The sequence below is a fragment of the Amaranthus tricolor genome, chromosome 1, assembly GCF_026212465.1.
Source record: "Amaranthus tricolor cultivar Red isolate AtriRed21 chromosome 1, ASM2621246v1, whole genome shotgun sequence".
Classification (NCBI taxonomy): domain Eukaryota; kingdom Viridiplantae; phylum Streptophyta; class Magnoliopsida; order Caryophyllales; family Amaranthaceae; genus Amaranthus; species Amaranthus tricolor.
Window position 1 is genome coordinate 19504650 of NC_080047.1, and position 21223 is coordinate 19525872.

Genomic DNA, 21223 nt, shown 5'->3' on the forward strand with positions numbered 1-21223 from the left:
GTAGTGGGATCCTTCCCCTGCCTCTCACTTTGTTGGGACTCTTTATGTACCGGGCAGCAGCAATTATGCGGTTAACTTGATCATATCAGAGATTCAGAGGTATAAATTTCGGCTAGTCAAAATGATTGTGATAATTTCCTTGTTCAAAACTAATTACTCCATTAATTACTTCTACTAAATAGCAAATACCCATCTATTTGTCTAACATAAGTTATCATAAGCAACCAATCTCGCAGAAAACAGGCCTAAGTTCGTTCCTTTATAAGCAACATTTCCATCAATTCTAAACACAGCTTTTAACAACAATGATTTCCCATAGTTAAGAACAAATTGTCTAAATTCCAAAAGAGGGAAAACCATAAAGATGAGAGAAATAAGGAAGAAAAGTGAGAGAGAGGAATGGCAGACCTTAAGGGCTAAATCCAATTGATTTTGTCTCTGAAGTTCAGTCAAAGTATCCAATAAATCAGCTTTCAAAAGACGAGTAAGTCTGGTATTCAGAACTTGCTGTAATTTAGACGGAGATTTGGCAAGTTTGAGGGATTGAACTGCTTGAATGGCTTCAGTAGATAGAACACTTGACCTCCATAAGGGTTTTCTGGGTCCAATCTTCCTCAGCCCACAACTAATTGTTCTTCTTCTTTTTCTTAGAATTATGGGATAAAGGGCATGGTTATTATCTGAAGTTTGTTTTAGAGGGATTTGAGAGATACCCAGTTCCCAGAATTGGAGTTTGAGACTGCCCATCTTATATTCAACTATAGCTAAATCAATGACTGTAATGTAACGGATTATAGAACTATTCTCCAAACACTCTGGTATGCCTGAATTCCTATACTATATAAGCCAATAATGAAAATTCCATGCGACAACCTTATTGCGATTATTAATGCCGTACATAAAGTTTTGTTTTAACTGCGTTATTTATGCTGTAGATAAATTTTTTGTTTTAACTGCGTGGTGATCTTTAAGTTTTATTATTTTATTTTTTTAATTTTATGTTAAATTTTTCGTTTAGAATTCTTATTTTCTCTTTTATTTTTCTCTAATTTATTTTTTTTCAATAGAAAGAGGTTTTAAATAATGGTTATTTATAAAGTTAACAAATTACGTTTATATCGTAGGATGAGAGTTTTGTTATTTTAATTCATCTTTTTTATTTTGTTTATTTTATTATTATTATTTTTTTTTTTTTGTGGGAACTTTTACTTTCAATACCTCATTAAAGCATCATTCCTTCTTCTATTGTACGTACCTCTTTTATAAAACCAAAATGCTCTTCACTAATTAGATTTGGTTTATCAATTTAGATTACCTATACTCCTTTTCTAATTTAAGAAAAAAAAATGTTTTTTTGTAAAAATCTTTTTTCTTTTCCTTAATTTCTTTCTTCTATGAAGAAACGATTGTACCTAGTGCTCTTTTTCTAATTCAAGGAAAAAAATCTTCAAAGAGGCAAAATGATCAAACGTTTTTCTGAGTTTTATTTGTTAGCTATTTTAATTGCTTTTGGAGTACATTTTGTTGATTTATTGTGTTTTTAAGATCTGGTTTATTATAAAAGAAAAATCAAATTATTTTGAATCATTGGGAATGAATAAGGAATTGCAAGAGAACTTGTATTTGATACATAGAAGAAGACATAGAGACGATTGAAGACATGTAAACTAAGTAATTATGGTAAATAATTTTTTGTTCCGTATAGATTTTGAGAATTTGATCGAAGAATAATAAAAGCATGAAATTAAATTATACTTGCCCAAATAATTCATTAATTAGTATTTCTAATATTGAAAATTATTTGGGAGATTTTAAGTAATTTGATTTGTAATAAATTGTACGGTTTGATTTTTTGGAAAAAATATGGGTTAGAGTGAAAGTAATAATGTTTTAAAGAGGTAACCAAAGAAGATGAAATTAAAGGAAGATAGAAGAAAAACTAACGGTGCTAAACAGAAAAATTGACATAAGGTCACTAAAATTTAAAAGGGTAAAACATATCACCATGCGAATTAAAAAAAGTTTGTTTATAGCGTGAAAAACTCCAAAAGTCATAGTCACCATTTGAATTTTCTCTAATATATTTTCTCCAAGTGTGTATATCAACTATTTATTATCAAAAAAATGATGACTATATTTTATATGCTCGCTCGCAGACAGGAAAGGCTTTCAATCGAAAAACAATAAAACAATAAACAATAAGAAAACTCAACAAGAATTTAACGTGATTCACATTCAATGAGATGGTTATATGCACCAAGAGCAAATTTGTCACTATGTAAAAGAGATAAAAATAAATAAATAAATAAAAAATAATACAGAGAATTTTTGCCATGCTCACAAAAAACTCTCAATTTTGTGGCTCCCAAAATAAATATATCTCATTCTACTTTACACCTCAGCAAAGTGGTGTTGATATATTACACCCTTGTTACAAAAAGTTTAATTAGATCTGATCATAAGATTAATCAAAATAACTGTCAAAATTAATCGTGCAGAATATGTGCAGTTGTGCACTGTCTTGACTAAGATTTGGGAATTCTGAGCCAAAACTCTAAAAATTTTCGCGAGACTGGTACGAGTCTCGCCTGAGACTCAACACCACAAAAGCTAGTGACTTCCACGAACATAAACTTCAACCGAATTGGCCAATAGTCTAGTCCGTGAATCCAATACCTCAAACCTTCTATCTTTTGGCATGATAAACTCGACTGAGATTAATGATACTCTCGGTCGAGACTATGCCTAATGCTGACGGAAACCTCTTCAATGAACTCCACTTGTTTCTTCCCATGTTTCAATCCTAAACCGACATAGTTCAAGTCTCGAAACATCAACAACCTCTATGTTGTCGCGAGCTCGTGAACGAATCCATCAAACCTCCTAACAAGTCCTGAACAAAACTGATTACTTACTTTCAACTAAGTAACAACTACTCATGATGCTCCACCTACATCACAAGCCCATTGATAAGCTCCACCTTGAGATGAACATACATCTTGGAGCTTCCCCAATATTTAAGTTACTTAAACGTTTAAGGTCATTTTTATTCAAAATCTGATTTTTAGTTTTCAAATTTATCAAATTGACTATCTTCTTACTACATAGGAAGCCTTATCTATGCATTATCATTCATTAGTACAAAAATAGCTTGTTGCGTTGAGCATCTTGCTCGTCTCTTAAGAAAATGAAGTCATAGGTAATTACCAAAAAAGCAAATAAAAGTTAGAATTATGCTTTTTTGCGTAGCTTACAAAACACTGATGTAATAAGTTGTATCTTGCGTCAGTTGTTACAAAATTAAAGAAAAAGGAAAACCAAAATGTTTAAAAAAATACAAGGGGTTTCTTGCGTTAATTCCTAGAGACGAACACAAGAAACCTAACCTAAAAATCTTTGGGTGAGGTTTCTTGCGTCAGTTTATCTGAAACTGACGAGCCCTTTAAAAATTTTGTGTAGGGTTTCTTATGTGAGAACCCCCTTCTTAAAAATTTTACGCGTACAATCGACAAAATATAAACTTCATAACTTTTCAACTCCTCTTATTCCTCAACGTGTCTCCGTAGCTCCATTTTCACTCTCTAAGTTTTTTTTCTCCATTGACAAAATAAATAATTCCTCAAAAACTAATTTCACAACAAAAACCGTAGTCTAACTTTATTTTCAAAGACACAAGTTCATTAAATCCAAATATTTCATTTAAACCTAACTTCAAGTGGGTTTGTGGACGTTGTGTATAATTTCTACGAAGTTTTGTTTTTCTGTTTCTTCTTCACAATGTTTCATTTGTTTTGTTTTCTATGATATTATCAAGGGTTTAAATGTAGTTAATTTTTTTTGGTTTAGGATAACTTACAAAAGTACTTTTTGTTGTTCTTGGTGACCACTAACACACCATATTTTCATGGTATGCTTCAAATTTGAAATTTTTGGTTTCTTTTTGGTGTAATCTTGTTGACTTTTTTTGTGAGTACTTTAAATATTGTGTCCATACTTATTTTTCGTGGATATTGTTGGGATGAGTTGTCCCACATCGATAAATTGAAAATGGTGTGCACACTTTATAAGCTATTAGAGACCTTCTTTCCATTGTCATATGGTTTTGGGATGGTATATATCTCTTTGGATTATGAAGTGCGTACACTTGTGTCCCCCCGTTAATATGCTGGCATTTACAACAAGTCCAGCCTAATTTAACATGGTATCAGAGCCGATGGTTCGATCAATAATTTAAAAATTGTAGGTTCGAAAAGAATGGCGTTCCTACCCTAATTGATTACTCCCACATGCGAACTTGACGGGGATTCGCATGTGAGGGGGGGTGTTGGGATGAGTTGTCCCACATCGATAAATTGAAAATGGTGTGCACACTTTATAAGCTATTAGAGACCTTCTTTTCATTGCCATATGGTTTTGGGATAGTATATATCTCTTTGGATTATGAAGTGCGTACACTTGTGTCCCCCCGTTAATATGCTGGCATTTACAACAAGTCCAGCCTAATTTAACAGATATATAATTGATTTTTGTGTTTGTGCTTGAAATTCTAGTTTATTTTCACTTTTTTCCTTATAATTTGTGTAATACTATTTAATTACTCTATAGGTATTGGCAAATTTAAATTTATATTTCATATGGATTTTTGCTTGTGGCATGCTCAATTTTTGTTAGTAACATGTTAATTCTATGTGTGTTATTTGTTATTAGTTTAGGGGCATAGTTTAACAATTGAAAGAAGTTGAGAGATCAATTAATTGACCACATCCATGTAATACAATTATAGATGATCATGGGTTTTAAGTTGGTTACAACTAGCCTCAGACTCACCAATTTTATGTGGAATAAAACTAGAACCTGAATCCTAAAAAGCTGAAAATTATGGACCCTAACTCAAATTAATCAAGTTCTGAAAACGACGATGTATTAGAGTTCGAACAATGTGTTTCAAACTCCAATATTGCCAAGATCGAATGTATGATGTTTTAGTGACAAACAAATTACGCTATCAATGATATCAATGTTTGTAGGAGAAAATAAAGCAATAAAACGACACAAAGATTTAACGAGGTTCACCCAACTAAGGCTACGTCCTCCGGTGTGTACTATCTCTTATATTATCAAAAGGAGTTCAAAGAACTCACAAATATGGAGAATTACAATAGAGAAGAGATATAGGCTAGTGTATGGCTTGGGGTGTATTTGTGGATGTTTTCACACAATCACAAAGTGAATGAGAGCTCTCTATTTATAGGAGAGATCATACTAAGTAACATTAAGTACATTAAAGCTATGATTAAATGATAATGAAACATCCCTAAGTATATGAAGAGCCAAAATCAACATTCTAGAGTATCAGAGACTTCGCTCGACCAAACCAGAGGCTCGCTCGGTCGAGCGGCCTGGTCGAGCGGACTTCAGGAAGTTTCTGGTTGCATTCTGTCTGCTCACTCGACCCAACCTAAAGCTTGCTCGGTCGAGCGGCTCTTTAGAGGCTTCTGAAAGTATTGCTCGACTTGCATAGTAGAGCATCTTGAATCAACCTTTTCACTTCTTTATTAAGTCCCATAACTCTCACACTTCATTACCTTATTAATCCATACTTAATCACCATCATAAATCAATCATCAAAACTTAACTTAATACACCAACATTAACACATTCATGGGATTCCATCCTAAAGGTCACACATGAATGCACCTCATCAAATGTGCACTCAAGTCACACTAATCACAACAAGTTCGATGGTTCTAATGTCGTAGACGAGTCTTAATTATTCATATTTATTTTTTTCTACATTTAAAAAATGTAATTAAGTCTAAACAGGATATATAAGTTGTATATAAATCAAAAACGTATCCACATATAGATTAACTAGGTTTTTAATGAGTTTTAATTGATTTTTAATTGTGTAATAAATTGAGTCTAAAATTTAGCAAGTCTAAGCAATAGCAGATCCAGTGTTCAGATTTTCCTTGAGCACCAACGAATAGACGAAATTTCGACAAAGTTTCGTTTGTATAATGAACAAAAAAATATTTTTATTTCGGCAAAATGAGTTGTAGAAGCGCAATAATCCCAAGACAAAGCCAAAGCGCAATAATCCCAAGACAAAACCAAATTTTTTTTTTGAATGTTGTTTCTTGTAAATTTTGACATATACATAGACCCAACACCATTAAAACTTGCAAATCCATGGTTTTCTTTCAATTACCCAACAAAACCAAAATTCTAAATTCAATTTTTTTTTGGTAAATTTTGAAGTTTCATTTGCAATGAAGCTAGTATTATGTTAGGAATTTTCTCATCTATCAGCCTGGTTTTCTATTTGAAGTCGGTGGAACAACATTCTAAACAAATCAAGAAAGAACATTCTAAAAAAAATCAAGAAACAAGATTAGAACAAGATTAAAATTTAAGATTAAGATTAACATTAAAGATTAGAATATAAAGATTAAGATTAAGATTAGAAGTGAAAATACTTTAAAAAAAATTAAAAAAATTTGATTTTTAGGGTTTTTGTATAGAAGAAAAGACTGTGAACTGTAAGGCGTGAGCACCCAGCTGTAGTAGCACTTGACAGCGATGACATCGCTGACAGGCTGTGATGAATCGTTTGAGGCAGCAGGATGTTGTGGTGGTCAATAGTGACGACAGTGAGTAGAGTTTTTTTTAGCTTTTTTGGATTAGAGAGAAGGGATGGTAATTTAGAATTTTGACTTTTGAATGTCCAAAATTGCTGAAAATAGTGTTCGAAATCTAGCTCCTAAAATAAGATTTTTTTTTCGCCTTAGCTATGTGCTCCAGGAGGCATATGTAGATCCGTCTTTGGTCCAGGGTGGGTCTAAGTCTAAGACTGGCCTTGAAGTGAGTCAAGATTAGACACATAATAATAATCCGTTATTATAATTGTTGTTCGTCCATTCATCGTTAGTAAACTATCGTCGTTCAGACCACATTAATCAATATTCACGAATAAAAACTGAATTAGAGAAGAAAAGTAAAGATCAAAGATGGGTATATCAGCATCCAAACGAGTACGCCACCAACTTTCAACCTCTCAAGAATTCTCCGCATCCTGCAACACCGTCTTCTCCGATCTCCAAACCCTAACTCAACACACTTCCAATTCTGAAATCTTTGCCTACCAACTCCCCGATGCCTGCATCCGTCTCCATGATTCCCTCCTCAATTCACTCCCATCTCCTATCTTGAAGTCATGGTGTCCATCTCCTCCATCTCGAACACAAGTTAATGGCGCGTACCGTTCACTTCGTCGAAATTCTTCGCCTAAAGAAACATTAAATTCCGATGAATTTAAAGAATTCGCTGTCGTTTTGTTTACAGACGCTGTCGTTTCCAACGTCACGAAGAAGGTAGCGAGTCGAGTGGGGGTTGGAATAGCAGGGATTGCTGGTGTTGGGGTAATGGCGAGAGTAGGAGGTGGTTTGGTTAGTTCTGCGATTGGGGTTTACGCGCTTAGTGTTGCTGCTTCTGTTTACATTAGCTTGGGTTGAATTAATTAGATAATATTTTTTGATTTGATTAATGTAGTATATGTAATTATTTCATCTTTAAGGATTGTGATGGATTGGTGATGGACTAATGTTGATTTTAAATTTGTTCTTGTACAGTTGTACTCCTCAATAAATTAAATGAAACTCGTACTATTTACTACTCTTCGTCACTTTTTATTTGTCCATTTAAAAAAAATTAATTTAATTTTTAAAGTATATATTGAAGAAAAAATATATTCATGTGGAATCTTATTAAATTCGTCTTAATACAAAAAATTTTAATATATAATATTTACAATTTTTTTAATGCGCACTAAGAAATTTAGAGGTTTAAAATTTATTTTGAAATGCGTGCAAAATGTAAAGTGGACAAATAAAAAGCAACCGAGGGACTAATTTATACTTCCTCCGTTCCATAATTGTTGCTACATTTGCATGGGCACGGGAATTAAGAAAAGTGATTGACCTACACTGTAACTGATTGTTTACTTTATAGAGTATAATATTTTATTATTGTTAATTGAAAAAGAAAAATGAAAATTTGGTTGTTTGGTTACTTTATAGAGTATAGTATAGTATTTTATTATAGAGTATAGAGTATAGAGTAGGATAAAAATAAGGGTAGGTAGAACTTTAAATGATTGTTTTATTACTAAAAACGAAAATGTAGCAAGTAATATGAAATTGTCAAAAATAGAAAATGTAGCGGGTATTATGGAACGGAGGAAGTACATTCATAACTGATATAGGTTGGCTTTGTATCAAACAAGAACCAAACTATAAACACATGTTTGTATTTTGAAGTTTCGAACTCAATAAATAAGGCTGATCAGTTTCTATTGTAATGGAATTATTTGGTGATTTTGTAGTTTGAAACAAGGAAAATTAAGAAAGATATGTTAATTGAACAACTTAAAAATGGCTGAACCAAAGGTTTAATTTCGATACAGAACTCACCACGAAATTAAAGCTATGGGCTTCTAAGAACATATTCAATCTTTAGCCAAAAGAATGAAAAGCAAATGAACTTCAACTTACTTTCAACTACTCCAAGTTAAAATTAAATTGCAAAGAAAGAACAAGAAATGCTCAAAGGTTGTTTGTATTAAAGACGATGTAATGGAAGTGAATGAATTACAAGAGAGCAAATAGCCTATTTATACTAAAGAATTCAGCTACCAAAGATTAAAACTTGCAAGAAAAATCTGAATATTACACAAAAGCAAGCCCCCAACAGCTATATTTTTAAATCTTGTGGATAAAAGCAAGTCTCCAACAGCTATATTTTTAAATCTAGAGGATATTTGGAAATAAAGTGATTGGATTGATTTGAATTGATTTTCAAATGTCCTTCAATAATCTTCATATATCCTTGATGATTTTCAGCCATTTTACTTTGTTGATTTTATAGCTGAATGTTTTGCTTCGATTTTTGCTTCGCAAGTTTTGTAAATTTCGAACCCATGTGAGCCAAAATAAATACTAGACTTAAAAGAAAATTACAACTCAACTAAATAAACATGAGACATGATTAAGTTTGATCCTAAACCTAGCTTAATCATTTCTAAAGGACTCAAATGTTTGAAATGAAATAAAAGACTCAAATTAATGAAGACTTAGTTCATGACTACGAAATTAAAGGGCTTGACATTTGGACTTTGATTTTGAGTGTCTTCCGTTTGATGTATCATTGTATTGATCTTAGCTAGCTCACAAGAATTAGATGTAGGTGATCCTACTTGACCTCAAGCTTGGCAACATGTCCTCCTCATGAAAAGCAATCAAATCTGCAACATTGAAAGTACAAGACACACCATAGCTACTAGGTAGCTCTAGTTTGTAAGCATTGTCATTTACTTTTCCCAAAATTTCGAACGGTCCATCAATTCTAGCACTTAACTTTGATTTCTTTTGTGTGGGAAACCTATCCTTTCTCAAGTAAATCCATACTAAGTCGCCTTCTTTGAAAATCACTTCTTTTCTCTTTTGATCCACTCTTTCCTTAACCTTCTCATTCATTTTCTCAATCCTTTCCACAACTTGCTTATGAACCTTTTGGATCTCATTGGCTCTAGACTCGGCATCATGACTAAACTTCAAAGGTGTAGGAAAAGGCGTAAGATCTATAGGGGTTAATGGATTAAGGCCATAAACCACAAAGAAAGGAGAAAACCCGATGGTCTTGCTAGGAACGCAATTATAAGCAAATTCAGCATGTGGTAGCAATTGTTCCCATTGTTTAGGATTCTTAGTAATGAGAGCACGCAACAAGGTTCCTAAGGTCCTATTGGTTACTTTGATTTGACCATCAATTTGAGGGTGGCTAGAACTATTAAAGTTAAGCTTTACTCCTTTTTCCACAAGTTAAGCCAAAAATGACTAAGACACTTTGAATCTCTATCACTTACCATACTTTTTGCTGTCCCATGTAGTCTTACTATTTCCTTAAAGTAAAGATTAGCAATGTTAACGGCATCATGTGTAGTTTGACAAGCAATGAAATGGGCCATCTTAGAAAACCTATCAACAACAACCATAATGGAATCCTTATTGTTAGAGGTTCTAGGAAGTCCGGTTATGAAGTCTAAGCTCACATCTTCCCATGGGTTTTGTGGTGTAGGAAGAGGTTGGTAAAGACCTTGAGACGTTTTGTGGGCTTTGGCTTTTAGGCATTGCACACACCTCTTAATAATATGAATGACATCTTTAGCAAGTTTGGGCCAATAAAAGGTCTCACTCACTAAAGCTATGGTCTTTTCTTCCCCAAAATGTCCTCCAAGTCCTCCCTCATGATATTCCTTAATTAAGGTCTCCCTAACACTATGTCTAGGCACACATAATTGATTACCTTGAAAGAGATATCCAAGATGTAAAAAAGTCCTTAAGGTTTGTTATGACATTTTTCAAATATTTCTCCAAAATCAACATCATCAATATAACATTCTTTTAATAATTCCATCCCAACAACCTTAGTATTCAAAGTACTCAAAAGCAAGTATCTCCTAGATAAAGCATCAGCTCCGATGTTTAGTTTACCCGCTTTGTGTTTAATGGTGAAATGAAAGGTTTTTAGGAACTCGACCCACTTAACATGTCTAGATTGAAGTTCGTATTGGCTTTGAATGAACTTAAAGGCCTCATGGTCAGAAGGTAACACAAATTCTTTGGCAATCAAGTAGTGTCTCCAATGCTCTAAACATCTAATGATAGCATAAAACTCCTTATCATAAATTGAGTATTTCCTCTTAGCATCATTGAGCTTCTCACTAAAGTAAGCAAGGGGTTTGTTGTTTTGAGTAAGGAAACCTCCAATACCTACCCCAGATGCATCACACTCTACTTCAAAAATATCATCAAAATTAGGCAAAGCTAGAACATGTGCGGTGGTAAGTTTGTTTTTGATGGCGTCAAAGGCTGCTTGTGCTTTAGAATTCCACTCAAAAGTCTTAAGTTTTGTGAGTTCGGTGATAGGGGCCATGATTGAACTAAAGTTTGGGACAAACCTCCTATAAAAAGAAGCTAAACCATGAAATGATCTAACTTGGTGAATGGTGGTAGGAATAGGCCAGTCTCTAATAGCTTCAACTTTCTTTTCATTCGCTTTTATCCCCTCAATTGACACAATAAACCTAAGAAATTTAACTGACTCCGAAAAGAATTGACATTTCTCCAAGTTACCATATAACTTCTCCTTAGCTAGCAAATTAAACACTTGACGCAAATGATCAACATGTTCATCTTCACTTTGACTATACACCAAAATATCATCAAAATAAACCACCACAAAGTGACCTAAGAAAGGCTTCAAGGTTTGGTTCATAAGTCTCATAAAGGTAGAAGGTGCATTAGATAAACCAAAGGGCATAACTAACCATTCATAAAGTCCTTCCTTAGTCTTAAATGCGGTTTTCCACTCATCCCCCTCATGGATTCTAACTTGGTAATATCCACTCCTAAGGTCAATCTTAGAGAAAACTTTAGAACCATATAGATCATCTAACAAATCATTAAATCTAGGTATGGGAAATCTATACTTGATAGTGATTCTATTGATGGTTCTACTATCCACACACATCCTCATTTCTCCATTCTTTTTAGGCACAAGTATAGTAGGAACGGCACAAGGACTTATGGATTCTCTAATCAAACCTTTAGCTAACAAATCATCAACTTGTCTCCTAATTTCTTCGGTTTCTTTAGGATTAGTCCTATCAGCTGGTTTGTTAGGCAATGAGGAACCGGGAATGAAATCAATTTTATGTTATCTATCCCTTTTAGGTGGAAGTCCATTTGGTATTTCATTAAGAAAAACATATGCAAATTCATCAAGCAAAGGTTCAATCAAAGGGTGATCATGCAAAACAGATTCGGTTTCATCATTTAGCAATAACAATTCTTTTCGTTCCACAAATTCATGTTGTTCACTTTTAAGTATAGGGATCAAAGAATGAAAATTTGTTAAAGTTGCTTGTAATTTAGAATTATGGGCAGGTGCATATGGAGCCAATGTGATCTTTTTCTTATTTAAAACAAAAGTATGTGTATTTTTAAAGCCATCATGCATAAATTTTCTATCATATTGCCAAGGTCTTCCTAATAAAACATGACATGCATCCATAGGTATAACATCACATAAAAGACTCTCCTTATAACTATTACCAATGGAAAATGAAAGCAAAACTTGAGAGTTTACAGTAATATCTTTGTTTTGATTCAACCATTGAATCATGTATGGCTCGGGGTTTGGAGTGGCGGTGAGATTAAGCTTGTCCACCATAGTCTTGGAAGCGACATTAGTGCAACTTCCTCCATCAATGATAAGCGAACAGATCTTACCTTTAACCGTACATTTTGTGTGGAATATTGCTTCCCTTTGTGGGTTTGGATCTTTGGCTTTGACCCCACTAAGAGCTCTTCGTATAACCAATAATTCTCCTTCATCCGGATATATCATTTCCTCATCAAGTTCAGCATTGTCACAGAAATCCTCCTTGTTTTCCTCTTGATGATCATCAAATTCAACCAAGTTCACCATTTTTCGGTTTGGGCATTCGGAAGAAATATGTCCTAGGCCTTGACACTTAAAACATCTCCTAGGTGTGAATGAATTGGTGTTTGGTTTGGGTGTATTGGGCATGCTTAGGGGTTGCTTTGAATAATTATTTTGCAAAGCTTTTGAATCTTGTGAATGGGCTTTTGAATAGGAATGAGGATTGTTCTTTTGGTAGGAATTGAAATTGGTAGTTCTTGCTGAAGTGAAACGTGAGGTTTCCTTCATTTTAGTTCTTTGTTGTTTATCCACTTTATGTGCAAGGTTAATTTAATCATCAAGGCAAGCATATGGATGTAATTCAACAATGTTTCTGATTTTTGAATCTAAACCATTTAAAAATCTTACCAAGGTTTGGTGATCATCCTCCTTAAGATCGCATCTCATGATCATGGTTTCAAATTCTCGATCATATTCTTCTACACTCCTGCCATCTTGTTGTAGATGTTGAAGTTTGGTGAAATTCTCTTGCATGTAGTATGAAGGTAGAAACTTTTCCTTCATTTGCTTCTTCATCTTTTCCCATGATCTAATCTTGTCTTTCCCTTCTCTTTCTCGTTTTTCACATTTGCTAGCCCACCAAGTAGAAGCATATTTGCGCAATTTTAATACTACTATCTTTACTTTCTTTTCTTCATCCGTATTCTTGTAATCAAATACTCTTTCAACGGTTCTTACCCATTCAAGGAACTCATCTCCATCTAATCTTCCTTCAACTTTTGGAATGTCGACTTTAAGATCATCTCCATGGCTTATTTGTCTATTAACTTTAGGACTTTCAGACTCATAATCCCCACCTTCTCTTAGGGTGCGTTTTAGGTCTGTAACGGCCCGGTTTAAGTGACCTGGAATATCATGTGAGAACATGAATCCGGCTCACAAACGGACGCAAGAAAACTCATCCTTACTCGGATCGTCAACGTTCCAACGGTAAAGGAATATGGTCAACAAAGAAAATAGCGCTAAACAAAACAAAACCAAACAAACAGCGGAAGTCTTTACATACAACTCGAGAGCCCATCGGCCTCTAGACTAACTAAAATTGTACGAGATAAAAGAAAACATCACAAACTTTGGTTACATAAACTGAATTATTTAGACTCATTACAAAGTAAGTCTAGACTTGATAGTTACGGGTTCTAAGCTGAATCCTCACTCCAGCCCCCTCCTGCGATTAACCTGCTGCACGTCGTATGATAACACGTAGCAGGTTCCAAAGAACAACCAATACACGTCAGAGACTTCATACATATATTAAACAGGTTGAATACAAGCATTGTGTTTACCCTAGCATGCAAAGGCTCTATTATGTAATCTTTGTTCATTATTTCCAACCTTGCAACGTTGCCCGACATGTGCGGGTCGTGCAAGTCATATTTCCAATTTGTTTTGGTGGAATACACTTAGGAGAGCTAATCCCAAGGCAACCACCTACCTAAGACGTTGCCCGTCCTGTTCGGGTCGCCAAAGGCTAAGTATGCATACCCCCATGGTGATCATAAAGATCCCTGAATGCCATGGGAAAAATAGTTGATAATTTTCCAATTCATTTGTTAACCCTTTTGGGTAACATATCCATAAATTCTCAATTTCCACATAATCATTTCATATTATTTGAGGTGTCTAATCCTTATGTGATTACAATGCCTCGATTAGGAATAAAACAACATTACTTGCACAACCATATAAACAGTATGGTCTAAGCGTGTACCTTTAAGCACAGCAATTCCAAACAACGTTCAAGCACGACAAGAATTTCACCCTCTTATGAATCGAGGTCCCTTTGATTTGAAGATTGGATTGAACAAAGTTTTTTTTTTTTTTCTTCTTGAATACCGAAACAAGAACAAGAAAAGAGGAAAATTTTCTGAATTTTGTTCACTTTGAAAGCTTAGGAAATGTGAGGAAATTCAAATGATGCTTAAGAATTAATAGGCACTTAAGAGGTGAGCTTAATGTGCCATAATACTCACTTATGAGAGGAGTTACAAACTCCTCCCATTCCTCCTCACAATAACCGGCCACCCCTTCCAAATTCCCCCTTATTATTTTTTTTTTTAATTAATCATTTAATTAATTGAGTAATTATTGTGTTATTATTACAATTGAAACAAAACGTCATGCGATTAAACTCGTTACCGTTAAAAATACCCCACTTTGTTACTTATAATTAACTACGTAAAATAATATAATTTAATATCACTTATTTATTTTATTTTGTTATATTTTATTTTATTATATTATATTTTATTTTTAAACCCGATAAATGACGGGGTGTTACAGACTACCCCCCTTAAAAGAAGTTACGTCCTCGTAACTTGTGTGGCAGCGGAAAACATAGAACACAAACGCTATCACAACTATAACTCCACATCATAAAACACGACTACCAAAACAAAGATTTAACACTCCTTGCGCGAAATTCCTATCGCCCTCTACCCCCCTTAAGAAGTTACGTCCCCGTAACTCTACTGACCTGAAAAAGGTGAGGGTACTTTTCTCGCATAGCGTCTTCTGTTTCCCAAGTAGCCGCTTCACGCTCGTGATTTGACCACAGTACTTTTACCATACTTATATCCTTCCGTCGAGAGCTACGGACCTTTTTATCCAAGATTCGAACCGGTTGCTCAGGGTACGACAAAGATGCATCCAAATCTAAAGATTCAGGGTCTAATACATGAGTGGCTGCGGCATGATACCGCTTTAGTTGAGACACATGAAATACATCATGTACTTTTTCTAAAGAGTTTGGAAGAGCTAACCGATAAGCCACTTTACCCACACGTTCCAAAACTTCATAAGGCCCTATGAACCGAGGGCTCAACTTTCCCCGAGCACCAAAACGTACTACTCCGCGCATGGGTGATACGCGGAGTAACACCTGTTCTCCCACAGTGAACTCCTCAGGCCGTCGTTTCAAATCAGCATACGACTTTTGGCGATCCTGTGCCGCTTTCAACCGATCTCTTATCAACCTTACCTTCTCATTCATCTGAAACAACAAATCAGGTCCTAAGGTCACCGCTTCAGTAAAATTGTCCCAATAAACCGGACTACGACAACGACGCCCATACAAAGCCTCGAATGGGGCCATCTGTATAGAGGCTTGATAACTGTTGTTATAAGAAAACTCAACTAGATCCAAATGTTCATCCCATGAACCTTGCCACTCCATGACAATAGCACGTAACATATCTTCCAATACCTGATTCGTTCGTTCTGTCTGTCCGTCCGTCTGCGGATGAAACGACGTACTATAGAGCAACGTTGTACCCATTGCCTGTTGCAAGGTTTGCCAAAACTGTGACAGGTATCGTGTGTCTTTATCTGACACAATAGTACGGGGTACACCGTGGAATCGTACGACATACTTAATGTAGGCTCGTGCCAATTGTTCCATCTCCCAGCGACAATTAATAGGGATGAAACGAGCCGATTTAGTTAAACGATCAACTATAACCCATAACGCATCATTACCTGCTTTTGTTCGAGGTAAACCCACAACAAAATCCATAGAGATATCATCCCACTTCCATACTAGTGTCTCTAACGGTTGTAATAACCCTCCTGGTCTCTTATGCTCACTTTTAACCTTCTGACAGGTCAGGCAGCGTGAGACATATTCTGCAATATCCTTTTTCATCCCCGACCACCAAAACATTAACTTGAGATCTTGGTACATCTTGTCACCACCCGGATGTACTGAAAATTTCGTACAATGGGCTTCATCCAGAATACGTTCCTTCAAAGACTCCTCCCCTGTCGGTAAACACCAACGACCCTTGAACCTCAAGCTTCCATCTTCATGGACAAGGAATCCCTCTGCTGTTCCTTCCCGTGCTTGGTCCTTTAATTTCAAGAGTTTCGGGTCTTTATCCTGAGAATTCAAAATTTCCTCAAGAAGGAAGGTCGAATAGCCAAGGCGTTCAGACATCCCTATAGTTCACCATTACGTACCACTTCCAAGTTCAGTCTAGCAAAATCCCGATGCAACTCTTCAACTCCGTCCAAGGTAGACAGCGAGTGACTAGACTTCCTACTCAAGGCATCGGCCACCAAGTTCGCTCGCCCCTCATGATATACGAACTCCAGATCATAATCTGTCATCAACTCTAACCACCGACGTTGTCGCATGTTTAAGTCAGGTTGTGTATAGAGATATTTCAGACTCTGATGATCAGTGTAAATCCTACACTTAACGCCATACAAGTAATGCCGCCATATCTTGAGAGCGAAAACTATAGCGGCTAACTCCAGATCATGGGTCGAATAATTAACTTCATGTACCTTCAGTTGTCGAGATGTATAAGCAATCACCTTACGGTCCTGCATCAGAACACAACCCAACCCTTTCTTCGACGCGTCACTGTAAACAGTATAATCCAACTTAGGGTCAGGTAGAGTAAGAACAGGAGCCGTAGTTAACCTTTCCTTCAAAGTCATGAAGGCCTGTTCACATTCATCCGTCCATTGGAACCTCTTCTCTTTCTTCATTAACGAGGTCATGGGCCGAGCAATACGCGAAAAATCCTTAACAAAACGACGATAATACCCGGCCAAACCTAGGAAACTTCGTACCTCGGTGACGTTCTTAGGTGACGGCCAACTTCGAACTGCCTCCACCTTTACCGGGTCCACCGAAATACCTTCCTTAGAGACAAAATGACCCAAAAATGATACCTTATCCAACCAAAATTCACACTTTGACAACTTCGCGTACAACTTATTTTCTCGCAGGGTTTGCAGGACAAATCGTAGATGTTCCTGATGTTCTTCTCGGTCTTTCGAATAGACCAAAATATCATCGATAAAGATAACGACGAATTTATCCAAGTACGCACTAAACACTTGGTTCATTAAGCACATGAACGCGGCTGGAGCATTTGTCAACCTAAACGGCATCACTGTGAACTCATAATGTCCATAACGTGTTCTGAATGCGGTTTTATGTATATCCCCTTCAGCTATTCTTAGCTGGTGGTAACCCGATCTTAAATCAATCTTCGAAAAGATCCCGGCTCCTCTCAATTGATCAAACAAGTCATCTATCCGGGGCAACGGGTATTTATTCTTAACTGTTACCTTGTTTAACTCCCTGTAATCAATGCATAACCTTAAACTACCATCTTTTTTTCTCACAAACAGAACTGGAGCGCCCCAAGGTGAAACACTAGGTCGAATATAACCTTTATCCAACAATTCTTCAAGTTGAGACTTCAACTCCTCCATCTCCTTTGGAGCCATACGATAAGGGGCCTTAGAAATCGGTCCAGTCCCCGGTACCAAGTCAATCGTGAAGTCAATTTCCCGTTGAGGTGGCATTCCGGGAATCTCGTCCGGAAAAACATCCAAAATGCATTCACCACAGCAATATCCTGGGGATTTCCATCTTTCTTATCCCCCTGGCTGATATGACACAAATACAAAGGGTGTCCTTGCCTCACAAGCCTTTGCAATTCTAAGGTCGATACCAAATTCGACCTGGGTCCCTTGGGAAACTTCCTATATCTAACGCTTTCTCCTCGTGGTCCTTCCAACAAAACTCTCTGCTCTCTGCATTCAATAGTGGCCTTATACCTTCCCAGCCAATCCATCCCCAAAATTACTTCTAAACCTTCCATATCTAACACATACAAGTCGCTAGGAAACACAACCTTTCCTATCCTCAAGGGTACATCCCTATACAGTTTTTCACAGCTGTACAATTTTCCCGATGGTACAGCCACCGTATAAGAAACTTTTTCAAAGGTCTCCAAATTCAACTCGTTCACTTTACTCTTTGCAAGAAATGAGCATGTAGCTCCCGAATCAAACAATACATTCACAGCTATAGAATGAATGGCGAACGTACCTGTAACCACATCTGTCGCCTGGTCAGCTTCTCTTGCACTGACCGCAGATACCCTTCCGCTCGCCGGCTGTACATTACTTCCTCCCACGTGATTTCCCCCGCGCTGCATTTCTGACCCTTCTACTCGATTCCCACCAACCCTGCCTTGCCCGCCATAAAAAGGTTGCGGGAACCTTTGACCATCATTGCCACGATTTCCATTCCCGTGCTGTTGACTGGCTTGACTACCAGCGTTGTTTAAATTCTGCTGTCGGTTTTGGCCACTCGGCTGTTGACTTCCGCTCCCTTTCTTTCTGTAGCATTCAAACTCTCTATGCCCCCTCTTGTGGCAAAAATTACATTCGATCAGATTTCCTTCACAATCCTTTGCCGGATGATTTTTCTTGCACCTCTTACAGAAATACCTCCTCTCATTGCCATCTCGATCGAATAATGGCTTAACAAACTTCGTGTTGTTCCTAATTCCTGAATTCGAATTAGATCCGCCTCCCTGAAAATTTCCAAAATTCCTTGCTTTCTTCTGATGAAAGCCCGACACATTCTCCATTGCATGGCCAAAAACTTCTTTCCTTTTCTCAGGGGCATTACCCTTCTCTTTTTCTTTTTCTTTCCTCAAAATATTCCCTATTTGTGACGCTCGCTTATACATCTGCTCCAGTGTGTTATATCGGTCACTCTCAATATGTTTTTGAATATCGAAAGATAAACCTAACTCAAAACGTTGCATCTTTTTCTCCTCAGTGGGTACATCATCAGGGCAATACTTGAGGTATTCCATAAATTTGTGATAATATTCGTCTAATGTCATACTACCCATTTCCAATCGCGCAAACTCGTTCGACTTATCCTTCCTTACGTGCAGCGGATAGAATTTCTCCCGCATGGCCCTTTTAAACAAAACCCAACCAAAATCCCCCTCAGCCTGCTCCAACAACCCCGATCTACTGTTTGCCCACCAGTAGTCGGCTTCTCCAACTAAATAAAATGCAGCCTGATTGACTTTCAATTATTCCGGGCATTCTACTACATCAAAAAGTTTGTCGAATTCTCTTAACTAGAGTTCAAGCTCCGACGGTTCCCCTTTACCGTCGAAGGTCGAGGGTTTGCTCTGACTAATCCGTTTGCTCATTTTAGATGCTAATCCTGACATAGACCTCTCTCGTGGTGCGCTTACACTTGATAATGCTTTCACCAGATTTCTTAGCGTACGGTTAGCATCATTTCTAGACAGTCTCTTTCTTGACAAAGGAGGCATCTTATCTTAACACTAAGCATCCCAAGTGTCAGCACTCTCTTCATAGCTAGCTAAGTCAAAATCCTCATCATCTGCATCTTCCCCAGAATTAGAGCTGGAGTTCGAGTGTGCTTCTCCTGATTCACTGTCACTATTTCTAGGGTGGTTTATTGGTACCTCCTCCTCGTCTTCTTTGGGATCCTCTTCATCTGAGCAAACCCTATCAAGCCCAGTCCCATAGCCATATAGGTCATAGTGCGACCCCCAATTGTCGCCCTCATCATTACTGGAAATCTCAACGTAAGTAGGTGGTTCCCGCTTAGGCTCCCACGTTTTGACATCACTCTCCGACTGAACCTCGGTTTCCACTAGTGGAGGGTCGGGTAGGTCCCGCTCCTTCAACTGTTCCATGACCATATCAGCGTCGTCTGATATGTAGGTCTCGCCCTCCTTCCCGGGTTCTACATTTTTCCTAGATTCAGACAAACGATGTAATTCATTTAAGTCTAAATCTAAATCATACCATACCCTATCAGCCTTTGCCTTAACCATTCGCATCCTCTCCCTATAATCTCGAATACTTTCACCATTCCTTATTCTCCATATATCAGCATTGGAGATTTCTCTCCAGGCAGTCTCTGGGTCAAATATCGATACTTCGCTAGTCTTCCTAGGGGTGTGTGAGTGCATGGGTGTTTTTCCCTTATCCATATATCCTAATTCTACACGGATGTACAAATAAAACATTACTATCACAACAACACAAACACAATACAACAAAATTACGTCCTAAGGACTATTTCCCCAACTCTCTATTAGGTCGTTTATTCCTTTATCATCTAAGGAACGTTGGCTCTGATACCAATTGTAACGGCCCGGTTTAAGTGACCTGGAATATCATGTGAGAACATGAATCCGGCTCACAAACGGACGCAAGAAAACTCATCCTTACTCGGATCGTCAACGTTCCAACGGTAAAGGAATATGGTCAACAAAGAAAATAGCGCTAAACAAAACAAAACCAAACAAACAGCGGAAGTCTTTACATACAACTCGAGAGCCCATCGGCCTCTAGACTAACTAAAATTGTACGAGATAAAAGAAAACATCACAAACTTTGGTTACATAAACTGAATTATTTAGACTCATTACAAAGTAAGTCTAGACTTGATAGTTACGGGTTCTAAGCTGAATCCTCACTCCAGCCCCCTCCTGCGATTAACCTGCTGCACGTCGTATGATAACACGTAGCAGGTTCCAAAGAACAACCAATACACGTCAGAGACTTCATACATATATTAAACAGGTTGAATACAAGCATTGTGTTTACCCTAGCATGCAAAGGCTCTATTATGTAATCTTTGTTCATTATTTCCAACCTTGCAACGTTGCCCGACATGTGCGGGTCGTGCAAGTCATATTTCCAATTTGTTTTGGTGGAATACACTTAGGAGAGCTAATCCCAAGGCAACCACCTACCTAAGACGTTGCCCGTCCTGTTCGGGTCGCCAAAGGCTAAGTATGCATACCCCCATGGTGATCATAAAGATCCCTGAATGCCATGGGAAAAATAG

General features: G+C 36.9%; 1 protein-coding gene across 1 annotated transcript; it reads left to right on the top strand.

The window, feature by feature from the left end:
* The first annotated feature begins 6752 nt into the window (after window positions 1-6752).
* LOC130810222 (uncharacterized) lies at window positions 6753-7676 on the top strand. The gene has a single exon (XM_057676222.1). It carries the CDS (start codon window positions 7011-7013, stop codon window positions 7512-7514), a length of 504 nt encoding a protein of 167 aa, XP_057532205.1. The 5' UTR covers window positions 6753-7010; the 3' UTR covers window positions 7515-7676.
* The last annotated feature ends 13547 nt before the right edge of the window (window positions 7677-21223 follow it).